The 16,146-nt window shown below is 40.3% G+C and overlaps 1 protein-coding gene and 1 pseudogene across 1 annotated transcript; one reads left to right on the forward strand and one right to left on the reverse strand.

Moving 5' to 3' along the window:
* Positions 1 to 333: 333 nt before the first annotated feature.
* On the forward strand, positions 334 to 1,073 carry LOC118716630 (annotated as a pseudogene).
* A 12,907-nt stretch (positions 1,074 to 13,980) lies between these two features.
* IFNE (interferon epsilon) lies at positions 13,981 to 14,685 on the reverse strand. Its single transcript, XM_036434289.2, has one exon. It carries the CDS (start codon positions 14,656 to 14,658, stop codon positions 14,077 to 14,079), a length of 582 nt encoding a protein of 193 aa, XP_036290182.1. The 5' UTR covers positions 14,659 to 14,685; the 3' UTR covers positions 13,981 to 14,076.
* Between the last annotated feature and the right edge of the window lie 1,461 nt (positions 14,686 to 16,146).

The following is a 16,146-nucleotide window of genomic DNA, read 5'->3' on the forward strand; positions in this document are numbered from 1 at the left end:
CTGCCCATTCCCCCAGGTGCTCTGATTCTGTTATGTTTCATCTTCAAGGATTCTACTTAGAGTAAAAGCCAAAGGAAAAGAGCAAAGCGAGGGAAGCCTGGGTCCTGGGTGCCAGAGGGAAGCTGATGCCAGCAGCTGGCGGGAAGGAAGATCTACTCTTGAACAAATTTTGTGCATCAGCCTCTAGTCTATACACAGATACATGTGTATACTTTCAGTTTTGTTCATTTTGTTTTGACATGTTGTATGAAAAATCTCTTAGCCAGTCCCCCTGTTCTTTCACTTTGTCCAAGACGCCCAGCTCAGCCAGGCCAGCAGCACCCTCCTTTGCCCATGGCCCTCCTGTTCTCTCTGCTCACAGCCCTGGTGCTGCTCAGCTCTGGCCCCGCTGGAGCTCTGGGCTGTGACCCGCCTCAGGACCACGTCCTGCTCAGCAGGGAGACCTTAGTGCTTCTGAGCAAAATGAGCACCATCTCCCCTCTCTTCTGTCTGAAGGACAGACAGCACTTCCGATTCCCCCGGGCAGCGGTGGATGGCAGCCAGGCCCAGAAGGCCCAGGCCCCCTCTGTGCTCCACCAGATGCTCCAGCAGATCTCCGACCTCCTGGCCACAGAGAGCTCCTCTGTCCCCTGGAACACGACCCTCGTGGACCAGCTGCGCACAGGACTCCATTGGCAGCTGGAAGCTCTGGACCCCTGTTGGGCGCGGGAGATGGGAGAGGAGGGCCCCCCCTGGCTTTGAAGAGGTACTTCCAGGGCATCCATCTCTACCTGAAGGAGAAGCAATACAGTGACTGCGCCTGGGAAGTTGTCAGAGTGGAAATCCTGAGGTCCTTCTCCTCAACAATAGCTGCCTTGCAGGAAAGGCTGAGAAATAAGGATGGAGTCGTGGGGTTGTCCTGAAAGGATTCTGACTGATGAATGTGTCACCTCACCTTTGCACATATGTCTTGGGTCATGTCAAAAGGCTCTTATGTCTACTTTAGTCACAGATTTTATTAAGTTTTATTCAGAAAATCTTTCATCAGTACTTTTGAGCAAGAATATGTAAAAAAATTCAGTTCAAGTCTTATCAGTCCCTAGGAGGTTACTGTCCCACTTCTTATCTATGTATCTACCTACCTACCTACCTACCTACCTACCTATCGTCTATCTATTTCTCTATGTACTTTGTTTATTTAATCTGTTTTTTCTTGCACCTATTGTATTTATAATATCCAAAAGTGAAATATAATTACATTATACTTAAATTTATAAAACAAACCTACCTTTCCATGTTCTTTTTAGTTTGCATTTTGTTTTATTTATTGAATTTTTATCAAAGGAAACTTGAATTTGTTTATTGTAAAATAAAAATAAAAATCCTCACTGTGCAAATGATATTAAAATCTATTTACTCATTCATTCTATTCAGATTCTATGCATATAAGTTGTGTATCTAAATTACATATGTAATTGCAGTCAAGAAATACAGGTTAACAAAATAAATATATATAGTTTCTGTTGTTGAAAATTTGTGTTACAGGAAAGGAGACATAAAATAGTATTAATGTTTATTTTATCTCTATTGTATTAAACACTGCAAAGGTGAAGGAAAAGGAAATGATGTTCTTACACCAGAAATTTTAGGCACCAATGAGGTTGAAAAGGAGAATTAATATTAGATGTCTTTTCTAATGAACTTGGAAGATATGTAAGTGCAGAAGTCTTATTGGTAGTTGGGAATATGAGTCTAAAGTTTACAAAAATCCCATGAGGAGGGGTTACGTTGGATTCCTTATTGTTTATCTGGTAATGGGAACATCAGAATGTGGTCACTTATGGAGCAGACAATGAGAGGAAGAGCTAAACCTAGTCCTGAAGACCCTCAACAGGTAAGGGCTGGGCAGAGGAGGTCTGCAAAGGACCCTGAGGCAGGGTGGATAGCACAGTCAGAAGGATAAGTAGGGAAGAGTGGGAGAGAGACTACTAAAAGGCAGAATGCTTCTAGGGAAGGTGTGGCTGAACTATCCCAGTAGACCTGAGAACAGATATCAGTGGTGACGTTAAAATAGTCTGGTTTAGTAGAATTAGTGGGACAGAATCTAGCTGGGAGTAAGGTCAACAAAGAAACACAACGAGAATTGGAGACGTTGTGCATAGAAAATTATCTTTGTAAGTCTGTCTGTGCAGTAGAGGAGTGAAATAGATGGTACCTGCCCTAACCAGTTTGGCTCAGTGGATAGAGCATTGGCCTGTGGAGTGAAGTGTCCCAGGTTTGATTCCAGTCAAGGGCATGCACCTTGATTGCGGGCATATACCCAGTAGGGAGTTTGCGGGAGGCAGCTGATCGATGTTTCTTTCTCATCAATGTTTTTAACTCTCTATCCCTCTCCCTTCCCCTCTGGGGAAAAAGAGAAGAGAAGAGAAGGAGAAGAGAAGGAGAAGAGAAGGAGAAGAGAAGGAGAAGAGAAGAGAAGAGAAGAGAAGAGAAGAGAGAGAAGAGAAGAGAAGAGAAGAGAAGAGAAGAGAAGAGAGAAAGAAAAGGAAGGAAGGAGAAGAAGGAAGGAAGGAAGGAAGGAAGGAAGGAAGGAAGGAAGGAAGGAAGGAAGGAAGGAAGAAATAGATGGTACCTGGAGGAAAATGTGGGTAACATGCCCAGGTGTACTTTTCTTCCTATTTTTTTCAGAGAATCATTTTCAAGAATAAATGAATTGGCACAAACTTAAAAACATTTTTAATATTTGACATATCTGATTTAAATTATTGCTTATTTAGGTATTTTACTTACCGTAATAATTGCTTATTTGGCTAACAAGTGCTCTAATTAATATCATTTTGTAGGAATTTTTTTTGTTTGCTAAGGATATTTTTTTCCATTGATTCTATTAGAGAGCATGGAATGGAGGGGAGAGAGGGAGAAACTGGTTGCCTCCCTCACAGGCCAGTGATCGAGCCTGCAATGGAAGTTCATGTCCTTGACTGGAATAAAACCTGTGACCCTTCAGTTCACAGGCCAGCACTTTAACTACGGAGCCAAACTGGATAGGGCTGTAGTGAATTTCAATGGTCATTCATTTGTTTGCTAGTTGTAGTTTTTTTTCCCCCCAATCAAATTTTATAATCAAGATTCATTTTCTTTTATCTGTTCCTTCATTTACTCTGGTTTTATGCTGGTCATTTATATTATTTGTACTTTTAAAATTTCTAACCTTTGACATAACTATTTTCTATTTAGCCATATTCTTTTGATGTAATTTCACTTGTATATAAAAAGTTGGCCATTTCCTTGTATATTTTGCCAAGGCCTTAGGATATAGAACTAAGCTTCCTCTCTGTCACATTTCTCTTTTGATTTTACACATATTCAGATCCCTTCTTGTTAACCCATTTTTATATTAAATTCAGTATTTCATCTAAATCACTTTCTGATAAAAGTGTTGGACAATTTTTCTAGAATGTTATATTGAAATGTTAATTCCTTCCTTATTGACAACATGTATACTTTTACCATAAATCTAATTAATTCTGATAATAGAACTATTTTTAGATTGATTGCTTTATTAATATGATTATTGAACTTTACTCATTGCTCATACTTCTTTTACTATGGATATTTTAAAACTCATTTAAAACAGAGGTAGCTAAGGTCAAAAATTTCTATTTTTAATATTATTATTTGAATTCTTTTCCTGTTTAACTTTAGAGTTATTCTAAGGTCTAGAATTTTGGCTTCATGAAAATCATAAACATTTATGGAACCCCAAATGGCTATTTATAAAAAGAATGAGATATCCAATAAAAATGAATGAAAGAAACTGGATCAGAGGTTGTTTCTCCCAAAACCAAAGGCAAAGAACAATCATTAAGTAACATGCAGGAAAAATTACATTAGCCCACAAAAATGTATAATACATGGAGCAAGAGAGAGGTTAGGGATTGCATACATTTAAATTTTGAAATGTTGACAGACATCCATAAAGTGAAATTGAAGGAGTCATCCATACCTGATAATGTAGGATTTGGGATTGATCTACCCTTTGGGCAGTTGTCATACATATATATGTATATGTGTTTTATTTTTTGTTCATTTTGTTATTAACTTATATGTTCCAAAGTATTGGAGAACTGAGAAGTGCAGCTGGCAAACCAGGGCTGGGATGAGTGAGCTCTGATGATCTGAGCTGTTGGCTGGCCATCACAAGTTCTGCTCAGGCTATGCACTTTAGCCACCTCAGATACATGTGGTCACCTGGGGGAGAGAACGAGGGGAGATGGGATTGTGACTAGGGTGGTGATGAGTGTATGCAGAGGACCACGATGCAGTGTCAGTGAGAGGCAGCTGAGTTTTGTTGGTTTCAAGAGTGAGAGTATGAACACGGCCACACCTGGACCCTCCCCACCTGCCACACCCTCCTCTTCAGAGATCAAGGCACACCTGATATCCAGCCAGGCACAGAAACATCTATCTATCTATCTATGTATCTATCTATCTATGGCTAATATACTAAGTGTCCTCCGCCTGTATAACCAGTTGCTATAATGTGCACTGACCACACAGGAGCTGCTGTGATGCGCACTGGCCATTGACAGAGAAATGGCAGTGCATACTTGGCACTGACAAAGCAACCCTTGGCTTCCCCCAAGTGGGACACAGGCCCCGCTACCACCCCAGAATGACAGCCCATCAAATCACAGCCAACACTGCAACACCCGGAAATGGTGGCTGGCATCAAATAATGATGTCACATAGCAACGTCTGGCTTCCTCTCCCTAGTGACTAGCCTCCTTGGAGTTCTTCAGTCTAGAAACACGGCTTGCTTTATAGCCAGGTAGAAACATTTACACTTTAACCAAATGTCTGTGAAGCATTTTCCTGTGCCTCATCTCATTTGATCCTCACAGAAGTTCTGGAGTAGGTATATAGGAGACTTGGTAGAATCTATTTTCTTTTCATTAACTGGAAAACAGATTTAGAAAATTTAAAAACTTGACCTGACTGAAAAGAAGAAATTGTGGACCTTGAGAAACCAAGATGGCGGCATAGGGTAGATACCTGAATGCAGCCTACAACAACAAATTTGAATTTAGAACTGGAAAACAAGGGAAATATCGCCCTGAAGCACCGGACGGCTGGCTGAGAGGAGGCTCTACCATCTGGGAAGGAGAGAGAAGGCACACTGAACCTCAGGAACTATGAAGGTGTGGAGAACTGTGCGTGCAAAAAGGCGGCCGCCAGACTTTGCTGCTGGCTTGCTTGCGGAGCGCGGAGAGGGCAGGCCAAGTTCACTGCTGGCTTACTCCCTGCGTGTGGAGAGGGCCGACAGCTAATGCATGGCTGGCTTTTTTGTTCGGGAGGAAAACAGAACCACCCTATGGCTCTGATAGAAGGCCCCAGACTGGAAGAGGTCAGACTGTCTGGCTGTGGGCAGAGATCTCACAGAGGTGTGTGAAGCCAGAGGCCATTACTGCGGGACCCAGAAACCGAAACCAGACCCTCGTAGGGAGGGGCTGAATAAAGCTTGTCTGTACCACCCGAGACTCCGCCCCATCCAAGCAGAGCACAGAAGCTCTTCCAGTGGCTAGCTTTCTTGTTTGCCGCAAATAGGACTCTCCTAGGGAGGGACAGAAAGGAATCCAAGGCTTGTCTGCACCTATACCAAAGAGGTGCGCGCCTACAACTAATCTTGTGGGATTCTCCAAAGCTTGGCTGTCCCACCCCGAGACTCTGCCCCATCCAAGCGGAATATAGAAACCCTCCTAGCTGAGACACTTCTGATCCTCATAGCCAATTGGCTTGGAGATCAACACTTTCCAGTGATACCAACAACAAGCAAGGCTTAACAACAAGACTGCACACACAGCCCACAAAAGGCTACACCAAGACTGTCCACCTCAGGTAACTGGGAGGCTGACTCACTGAACCATATAGGACACCTTAGCACACAAAGCCACCCTACCAACTCAGGGAAGCTGTGAAAATGCCGAGACAAGGAAACAGATCACAAACAAAAGAAATGGAGGACAAGAAGCGACTGGATATAGAGTTCAAAACCACGCTTATAAGGTTTTTCAAGAATTTCCTAGAAAAGGCCGATAAAATAAATGAGACCTATGAGGATATGAAAAGAGAACAACTAGAAATAAAGAATATGTTGTCTGAAATAAAAAATATTATACAGAGTCCTAAAAACAGAATGGAAGATCTCAAGAATCAAGTCAAAGATTTGGAACACAAAAGCCAGAGGACATTCCTCCACAGAAGCAAGAAGATAAGAGACTCCAGAAAGTTGAAGATAGTGTAAGAAACCTCTGGGACAATTTTAAACGAACCAACATCAGAATTATGGGGGGTCACAGAAGAAAAGAGCAAGATACCGAAAGAATACTGGAAGAAATAGTGACAAAACTTCCCCCACCTGGGGAAAGAAATAACTTACAAGTCCAGGAAGCGCATAGAACCCCAAACAAAAGGAATCCAAAGAGGACCACACCAAGACACATCATAATTACAATTCCAAGAGCAAAAGACAAATAGAATATTTAAAGCAGCAAGAGCAAAGCAGGTAGTTACCTATAAAGGAGCACCCATCCGATTGTCAGCTGATTTTTCAACAGAAACCATGCAGGCCAGACGGGAATGGCAAGAAATATTCAAGGTGATGAATAGCAAGAACCTACAGCCAAAAATACTCTATCCAGCAAAGCTATCACTCAGAATCGAAGGCCAGATAAAGAGCTTCACAAATTAAAAAAAGCTAAAGGAGTTCATCACCACCAAACCAGAATTATATGAATTGCTGAAAGGGGTTCTTTAGGAAGAGGAAGAAGATATAGATAAAAATCATGATCAACAAATATGTAACTATCAACAAGTGAAACTAAAAGCAATATTAAAATGGGTTCCTTTGGTTATATCTACAAAAGGAAGATGGAACTATATTCATAGCCACGCTCATCCTAAGTGGGAAAATGCTTAGTGCAGGAGAACATCCTGCAGAGAGAGTGGGCTGGAGAATTGGGGATGCAGTTAAACATGTGTGAGTACTCTGAGCATTTGGGATAGATTGTCAAGAAGCCATTCTTTGTCAGTCATACACAGGTGGCTGGATGTGTGTGGTCTGTGTAGGAGGGTGTTCAGGTATATGAGATATTGTTCTCGTGTATGTGTGTGTGTGTGTGTGTGTGTGTGTGTGTGTGTGTGTATGCCTGAATTAGGTGAAAGCTCCTGGACTACACCAGCAAATATCCTAGACTCTACAAAGAAATAGTGTATAAAAAGCACTTAGAACATGAAGAATTTTTCACTTTTATTTATGTCTGGATATGCCACATGTTCTAATTTTTCTGCCTTTGAACAATATGACTCTCTTGTGGCCTGAAGATAAGGAACTCTGCCCAGAAAATGGCACGGAAGCCATTGTTGAACTCTAACATTGCTTGTGATTACTTAAAATTGAGTTGAAGTGTTGCAGTTTTGAAAGCTTTTGAATGATGTAATGGGCTAAACAATGTAAACCTGAAATCCTATATAATAAAAGTATCATATGCAAATTTCCCCCTCCACCAGGAGTTCATCCTGGAGTTGGACTGGGGACAGGGTCAGCTGGGGGAAGGGAGGGAGGCCCTAGCTGGCAGCTGGCAGCTGCTAGGGCCCCTCCCAGTGCACAAATTTCGTGACTGGGCCTCTAGTTTAAACATAATTGGATAAAAATAATTCTGATTACTTGATGATGTCTATACATTAAGTTTTCCATGCTGTTTTATTTACTTTTGGCCTCTTCTCAAGGGGAACATTTTATAAAGATTTTACCTTAACACTATTTTATTTCTTTTTTATTTTTATAGGGTTCTTGACTTGATCCCCAAATCACATTTTTCTTTTCTTTTTTTTTTTTAAATATGTTTTTATTGATTACAGAGAGTAAGGGAGAGGGAGATTGCACATCCCCTATTGGGGGTTAAGCCCACAACCCAGGCATGTGCTCTTGATGGGAATTAAACCTGGAATCCTGCAGTCTACAAGCTGACACTGAGCCAAACCAGCTAGGGCTGCCATTCAAGCCATTTTATTAGTATGTATCAAAACAGGGGATTACAATGTGAACCACTAGATGGCAGAATAACATTAGTTACTGGAATACATTTTCTCAGTGTCAATAGTAAGCAAGTAAAATAACATGGTATTCATGTCTTCCTGTGTTTGGTTAATTAACATAACGCCATGTTATGTTCATCCATAATGAACACAGCTAAGGCTTTCTGGTGTCTTTTTTTTTTTTTTTTTTTTTTACCGACACTCAACCATTCAAATATGCTTCTTAGCAAAGAGACACCAGAGGACAAAGCTAAGTTATTGTAATCATGACCTAAAAAATTTAAAACATTCCCATAAATTCCTTCTATTGCATGGCCTGATGCAATTAGATTAGATCATAAATGACAACATAGTACTTGTATTAGGCTGACATCATAATTTTGAAACTTGCTTTTTGCCCTTTTATTTTGCATTATTTCTTATTCCAAAATTTTCATATTTGTTGTTTAAATAGAATGGCATTTGGCCCTAACTGGTTTGGCTCAGTGGATAGAGCATCAGCCTCGGGACCGAAAGGTCCTGGGTTCAATTCTGGCCAAGAGCACATGCCCAAGTTGCTGGCTGGATCCCCAGTAGAGGGTGCAGGAGGCAGCCAATCAATGATTCTCTCTCATCATTGAAGTTTCTATCTCTTCCCTTCTGAAATTAATTTTTAAAAAATTAAATAAAATATTCATTAAATTAAATTCCAGAATGATACTAGGAAAGTTTTTGTACAAATTGTTTCTAAGCTAGTTACCACAGAGGATAATGTGATCAGTAACATGATTTTTGATCCAACTATTGGAAACAAATAGAAGAATTGTTTAATGTTAGAAAAAAGACACCATCATTGCAAATATTTTGATGTGATATTTATGTATGTTTTTTTTAAATGTTTTATTAATTTTAGAGAGAGCAGAAGGGAGAGGAATAAATAGAAATACTGATGATGAGAAACATCAATTAGCAGCCTCCTGCACATCCCCTACTGGGGATCAAACCCATAACCTGGGCACATGCCATGACTGGGAATCGAACTCGTGACCTCTTGGTGCATGGGTCAACGCTCAACCACTGAGCCATACCGGCCAGGCTTAATGTGATGTTTGTAAAAAAAGAAGAAGAAGGAAAGAAATAATATATATCATTACTTTTAAGGCTTCAAATTAAAAAGAAATATACACATTCACGAGAATCATATCAAACAAGCTTCTTTTAAAACAAGAAAGGATAAAACAGAATATTCTTTCTAAAAGGTAGGTAAAATGCAGTAATACCTATTTTTCTCTCTAGTTTTTAATATTGTGGTGGGATATAAGCGAATTAATAAGCTATAAGACAAATAAGAGGAATTAAATTTGTTATGTAGATAATGTGGTTCCTTAAGATAAAAGTAAAGTTCTCCCTCTTAAGAACATCCCTCCCGCCCCATAAATTAAAAAACTCTTATGTCCTCTATCACTCCAGATTGGTTTCTTTCTAGCCAATCTATACATGAGAACTTTCTATAAATGAAAACACTCTTCAGGTACATTTTAAATCTAGCATTTTCACTCAATGTTATGTCTGGGAAACCATCCATATTATTTTGTGTATCAACAGTTCATTATTTTCATTGCTATGTACTATTGCAATTTGAATAGATTCTAGTGTCAATTCTAGTATCAATGTAAGTTTGCTTTGTTTCTTTGGCAAGTGTGGGAGCTACTACGCTTAAAGCTTCTGTGACTAACCAGCACATTTCTATGGGTGACCTAAGAATATTTCTGTTGGACATACACCCAGGAGTGCACTGACTTGGTCCCAGCTTAAGTTTACCTGTTTTTCTTTATAAATACTGCCAAACACTTTTCTAAAATTTAAAAACGTACAGTCCCACTATCAACAATTTTATGTCAGTCATCTGTCTCTCAGAGGGTTGGTTTCTTTGTATCCACAACACAGTCTTTGTCCAATCAGTTGTCAGCGATTTCACTCAAGTAGGGGCAAGAGGACCAGAAACCCTCCCTAGAACAGAAAAAAAACAGCCTTGGTTTGAATCATTTTCTGTAAAAGGGGGTTAATGATATAGGGTGCATCTGGGATAGGACAGTTTCTATATATAACTTCTTTAAGAAGGAAAAAACTATTGAATATGCTGCTGTGAAAAGGTATAGGAAGAAACAATTCTTATAAATTCTCTCCTATCTAGAATGCTTGCCTCTCTCCAGTTATTGTGAGAAAATATGAGATGAATAACCTCAAGGGGACCATGTCTTCATCTGTTTAAAGTCTGCTAAGGCTACCAATAAATAGGGTTGTGGTTTATAACAGGGGGGTAGTCACAAACCAGCAGCATTAGCATCATCGAGAAACTGTTAGAAATGCAAATACTCGGGCCCCACCACAGACCAGCTGGATCAGATACACTGGGCACTAAGCCATGTGTTCTAACACGCCCTCTGATGAATCTGGTGCATGCTGGGCGCGGGGCTTAACTGGCTGCAGGTGACAAGGATTCTATGCCAAATCTCTATAAGGGGCCATATTTTTTGCTCTTTTTTTAAATTTCAAAACTAAAATAATTTTCTTCTGGTTCTCAATGATTTCGTATTCATAGGGAAAATATTCAATCTAAAAAGTATAAGAGATTAGAAATTCTACTGTGAATATTTTAATGCTTTTCTTTTTTGGATATTTTTATTGCATGTTTTATTTATAGGGAATATGATGATACTGTTTTTCTTTGCTTTTTTTTTTTTTTTTTTTTTTTTTTTTTTTTTTTTACAGAGAGGAAGGGAGAAGGATAGAGAGTTAGAAACATTGATGAGAGAGAATCATCGATCAGCTGCCTCCTGCACACCTCCTACTGGGGATGTGCCCGCAACCAAGGTACATGCCCTTGACCAGAATCGAACCTGGGACCTTTCAGTCCGCAGGCCGACGCTCTATCCACTGGGCCAAACCGGTTAGGGCTGCATTTCTTCTGTAACCTGTTTATTGATTTGATAACTATTTCGCCAAGTACATGTAGATGTAACAAAGATAACTTAATTGGCGCAGCCTGAATACAAACGAATTTACCTTCACTCTGAACTCACCCACCTCCCTACTATTAGTAGGGAGTCTATTAAAGTATTTCTCTTTCCTTAATAAATATTTCCATGTTTAGAACTCTGGTTTTAAAATCTTAAAAGGGCACATATTTAAAAGCAAGCAATTTTTATTTTGTATGAAGCAGTTAAGATAGTTATATAAGCAAGATGTCAGCTTAATAAAACTAAATGTTTGGAAACACATGAGCATGTAAAGTAGTGGTTTTGGCTTCAAAATGAGTATTATCTGCTATAAGTTTCCACTTGGGGCTCCTCCATTCTGTTTTCCTAAATTATTAGGGGGGGAAATGTCCATGGGAGAAAATGTCCTTTCTTTAATCCAAGACTACAGCGAGAGTGTAAACTTGAGTAAGAAAAGACAGGAGCAAATTATTATCATTAGTGTTAGCATTATTTCGCAGTGATGTTGTGCGATGCCGGTCAGGTGTGTGGTGTCTAGAACATGGGGCTGGCTTGCGAGTTGTGGACTTGGGAGTTTTTGCTCTGGCATTTGCTAGCTCTGTGGTGTGCTCTGTTAGTTACTTAATCTTCAATGTCTTCTCACCTGAGGAAAAAAGATAATACTGTGACTAAGGTTAATTTGAGACGTGAGCAACACGTTACATTAAGTATTTTGCTTTGAAAATTTCCTGGCTTAAAGAAAGCAAGAACAAAAATTCAACAGACATCAGAAGCAAACGACCTGTGTTTGCAGTTGAGTGTTGGAAAACATTTCTGTTCTTTCCACTTCCCTACCTCCGTGTAAACCTGACTGTAAATATGTCAGCCCTTGGGGTGAAATATGAACCTGACAAAGACTTCCTCCTGAGTGCCAGCCTCTGCTCCCCACCCCCTTCTCCAGTGCAGGGGCCCTGCTTCACACTCAGGGTCCTATTTGGTTCCTCGCCCTCCCTTTTCAGCCAAATCTGGAAGCATCAGCCAAGAGCTACTACACTTACTCAATTACACCAGTTAAACGGAAATGGAATATATTTGGTTCCCCAGCAAGTTTTGCCTTCAGTGATAACTTTTATTTTTAAATATATTTTATTGATTTTTTACAGAGAGGAAGGGAAAGGGATAGAGAGCTAGAAACACCGATGAGAGAAAAACATAGATCAGCTGCCTCCTGCACGCCCCCTACTGGGGATATGCCCACAACCAAGGTACATGCCCTTGACTGGAATCGAACCTGGGACCTTTCAGTCCGCAGGCTGGCGTTCTATCCACTGAGCCAAACCGGTTTCGGCTCAGTGATAACTTTTATCTCAAATTATACAACGCATCCGAAGCAGAACATGACAAAGTAGGAGAACTGGCTCCATATGTGGGGGCCAAGGCTCTGCTCCTCACTCTGGGCAAAAGTCGCGATGACTACCAGCACGCAAAGTCCCCAAGGCTCGGTGGACATCAGCTCCCCTGGCCCCGTGTTTGCTCCATGATGATTTCTGGGAGCTGCTGGCTGGAGAGCTGGACTCCTTTGGCAGCAGCCCCTCCCTGGAGCAGGGACCTCTCCCTCTGATTGGTGCTCTTCTGTCCCATCAGCCTTCCTCCTTCCAGAAACCCCAACCAGAGGCAGGCTGGCTCAGTCCAGTTTCTCCCAGCTTGCACCCAGCACTTCCTTTCCCCAAGATTCCATCCATATTTCTGGTACCTATGACTTGTTAGGTACATTTCAATTTCTTATTTTAGTTGGTGAAATACACATAATGAAGAGTTAAAATATAGAAATATGCTGTACATCCTCTTCCACCCTGTCTTCCTCCTTTAGTCATTCCTCCTCCCCCCAACACCAGTCATCATTGTGATTTCTTTCTTATACATTCTTTATTCATGCACAAGTGAGGTCAAATGTAAAATTTATTTTTCACTGTAATCTCAAATATAGCATTTTATACACTTCTACATCTTGCCCATTTTTTTTTTTACTTTTACTTTATTTTTGACTCTTTTTACAGAAAGAGAAACCTTCTTTGCTTGACTACATATTATCAACCAAAGAGGGTTGCTCTATTTAGAATAATTTAGGTTGTTTCCTATGTTTTGATATTATAAGTAATGCTGCAATGAATAATATGATATAAATCATTTCACACATGTACAAGTGTTTTTATAGGATGTATTTCCAGACCTGGAATTGATGGGTCACAGATTACATGCATCTGGAATTTTGATAGGTATCACCAAATGCCTCCACAGTGATCATACCAATTTCCAGTGCTCTGGACAAATTTAAGAGCATTCCTTCCCAAAGTCTCTGCAAGAATGTGTGTGTGTGTGTGTGTGTGTGTGTGTGTGTTTAATTGAACTTTTGGCTTTCACCTACCTGGTAGATTATGAATGTCATGTTATTCACTTTTAATTTGTACTTTTCTCATTATGAGTGAGGTCGAACCTCTTTTCATTTTTTTTTTCTTCCCTCTGCAAGCTGCATGTTCATATATTTCAGTTATATTTCTATTGTGTCACCTGTAATAGTTACTCAGCGTATAATGATATTTTCAAACATTGTATTGTAAATTATTCCTAGTATTTCTCATTTTTTCTATCAATTTCTGGCAAATAAGAAAAATCATTGGAATAATGTTCTATGTCTAGACAAGTATGAATACAGTAGAAACATATTTCATTGTATCTACCAAGCCAACTTTTATGAAAATAGGCCCATTAGAGTAACCAATTATGAAATCTTAATGCATCTATTTCAATTCTTAAAAATTTAAGATGGATAGAAAAAAATAAAGTGACATTACAAAATAAAGACAGTTGCCAACATCCATAATCTTGAGGTACAGATAAATATATATGTGGACACACAAAACTCAAACTATGCTACCATTTCAAAAGGACTAATAAATGGCTGGAGAAGCCCTTCACCCCCTCACATCCCACCCCCTCCACCTACCCTTTTGCTTTTAAAGCTTTGTTTCTGGCTCCACATGACTCAGGGATCCGTTTCTTGTTTGCTCAGTTTTCCTGTGAGTGGGAACACAAAGAATAGACACCGGTTGACTTCCACTTGGACAATGGTCCAGGCACACCTGCTGTATTCCTGGTTTGCCAGGTAATCCCGGATCCTTCGGAAGTACATCTTAACCTGCAACCTAAGGTTCTCGCTACCTACAGCGCTGCTTTTCTGATCTGTGTGCAGCCCCATGAGCATTTCTAGGTATTCTAGCTGTTGATGGAGCTCGACGAGGAACTTCTCCACGTGGCTTTCCTTCCAACCTTCCAGAGAAACATTTGCCTGGAAGAGGCTGAAGATCTGCTGGAGCATCTCATGCAGAATGATCAGTGTGTATCCTTTCTCCTCCTGGTGAGGATTCACAGCCTCCTGCGGGAGCAGGAAGTCCTTCCTGTGTGGCAGACACTGCTGAATGGACGAGGGCCGCAGGTTATTCAAGAGGGTTAGACTTTCTCTGTTCACTCTTCTTTGTTGGAAGAGAATGAGTTTCAGTTCTAGGGAGAAGATAGCGGAGGAGGTCAGCAGCACCAACACACTTTCGCAGAAGTGCTTGCTGATCATGGTGAAGGCCAAATATGCCACTTGTCTCTCTGCAGACTTAGTAAAAAGCTTCAGCTCTAGGGAGCCTTGGCCTCTCATGCCTCTCAGATGGTCCTGGAAGGTGTTTTCCGTGGTTGGTTTTGTTTTCTAAAGCTGCATTTCTCTAAGTTTACACCCAAAGCCTTTGGGTTCCCTATTCATAGGGTTCTTGGGACACTTCCTCCACTTTCCCCATTGTGTTGGCTGTTTGAGGAAGTAACCAAAAGAACTTGTTTCATTGTAGGCTTTCCTTGAGACAATTACTGACTAGTCATCCGGTAAGATCTTCTAATACTCCCATTGTTTATTACATACCAAGTTTCACTCAACACAATGTGCTTTCTAAATATTTAGTTAAGCTTGTTAAACTTCTTTTACTGAGAGTACTATTTTTAAGGGGTAGTTTTTCCCCCCGGAGTAATATTTATCAGAGGCTTAGCAGCATCTATATGGCATGTGGGAGCAAAAATTAAAATCCACGCAGACTACCAAGTTTAGAACCTCAAGTAGAAATAAAAATTTGCAGCAATCCTTGAGCAAATTAATCTTAAAATATGTTCCAGCAATCGCAAGTTGTTTAGTATCTTATCCAAGCAGTTTAATATCTAATACTCTAGTCTATGGGAGTAATGTGAAAGATAAAAAAAATAAATGAGCAAAAGAAGGTCATTAAATAGTTACTGCAGTAGTGGAATATTAGAAACAGCCAATAGGTCCAACAACAGGGGAATGGTTAAGTAACTGTTGATAAATCCGTGAAACGAAATGCCACATAACCATTATGAATGACAAAATTATGTGCGAGTAGACATTGGGGCACTTGGTTAATGTATATTCCCTAGGGTACCACGAACTATGGCAAATAAGTGCCATTACATCAATAATGCCTCTTGAACTACCAATACCCAGTTCCATACTCTAAGTCCTCCTAAATAAGCACCCCCAATCTACCTTTCCAATTTTCCTCCTTCAACCCCAGTCTGTCTGTCTGTCTAAGGAGTAAGGGCCTATAGCTCCCCACAAAGGAAATATAGTATTTCCCCCAGGTCCTCACAGCCCTTTGATTTTCCATTTCTCTGCAGGCAGTTGGTGGGCGAATCCTAAGTGCTGAGAAGAGACACTGAAATCATGTATGGTCTCATTAACTACAAGCTCAGCTCTAAGTGCTTGTCATCGAGTCTGGTATTAATAAGTTGAAATACACCGAGCCAGCATTGCTCCATGGAAGAGCCTTCTCTTGTACAAAAGTCCAATTGCATTCATCAAAAGGTTTCTAACCCTTTGCGTGCTGTGGAGTTTGAACCTCAGAGAGCCACGAGAGTCAAATTATAGGAATGTCTTATGTAAGCTAACAAGGTAAATAGATTTTAGCTCACATGCCAAGGAGTGTGGGTTGGGGAGAAAAGAAAACTTCACACCTAATTGAACAGAATTGTTCAAAGGTAGGTCACGTCATATGCCCATGCCTTC

The sequence above is a fragment of the Pipistrellus kuhlii genome, unplaced genomic scaffold (genome assembly GCF_014108245.1).
Source record: "Pipistrellus kuhlii isolate mPipKuh1 unplaced genomic scaffold, mPipKuh1.p scaffold_m20_p_12, whole genome shotgun sequence".
In the NCBI taxonomy this organism is placed as follows: Eukaryota; Metazoa; Chordata; class Mammalia; order Chiroptera; family Vespertilionidae; genus Pipistrellus; species Pipistrellus kuhlii.

Excerpts from the sequence above, each read along its gene's own strand:
- IFNE (XM_036434289.2), bottom strand. The coding sequence starts at position 14,658 with ATGATCAGCAAGCACTTCTGCGAAAGTGTGTTGGTGCTGCTGACCTCC.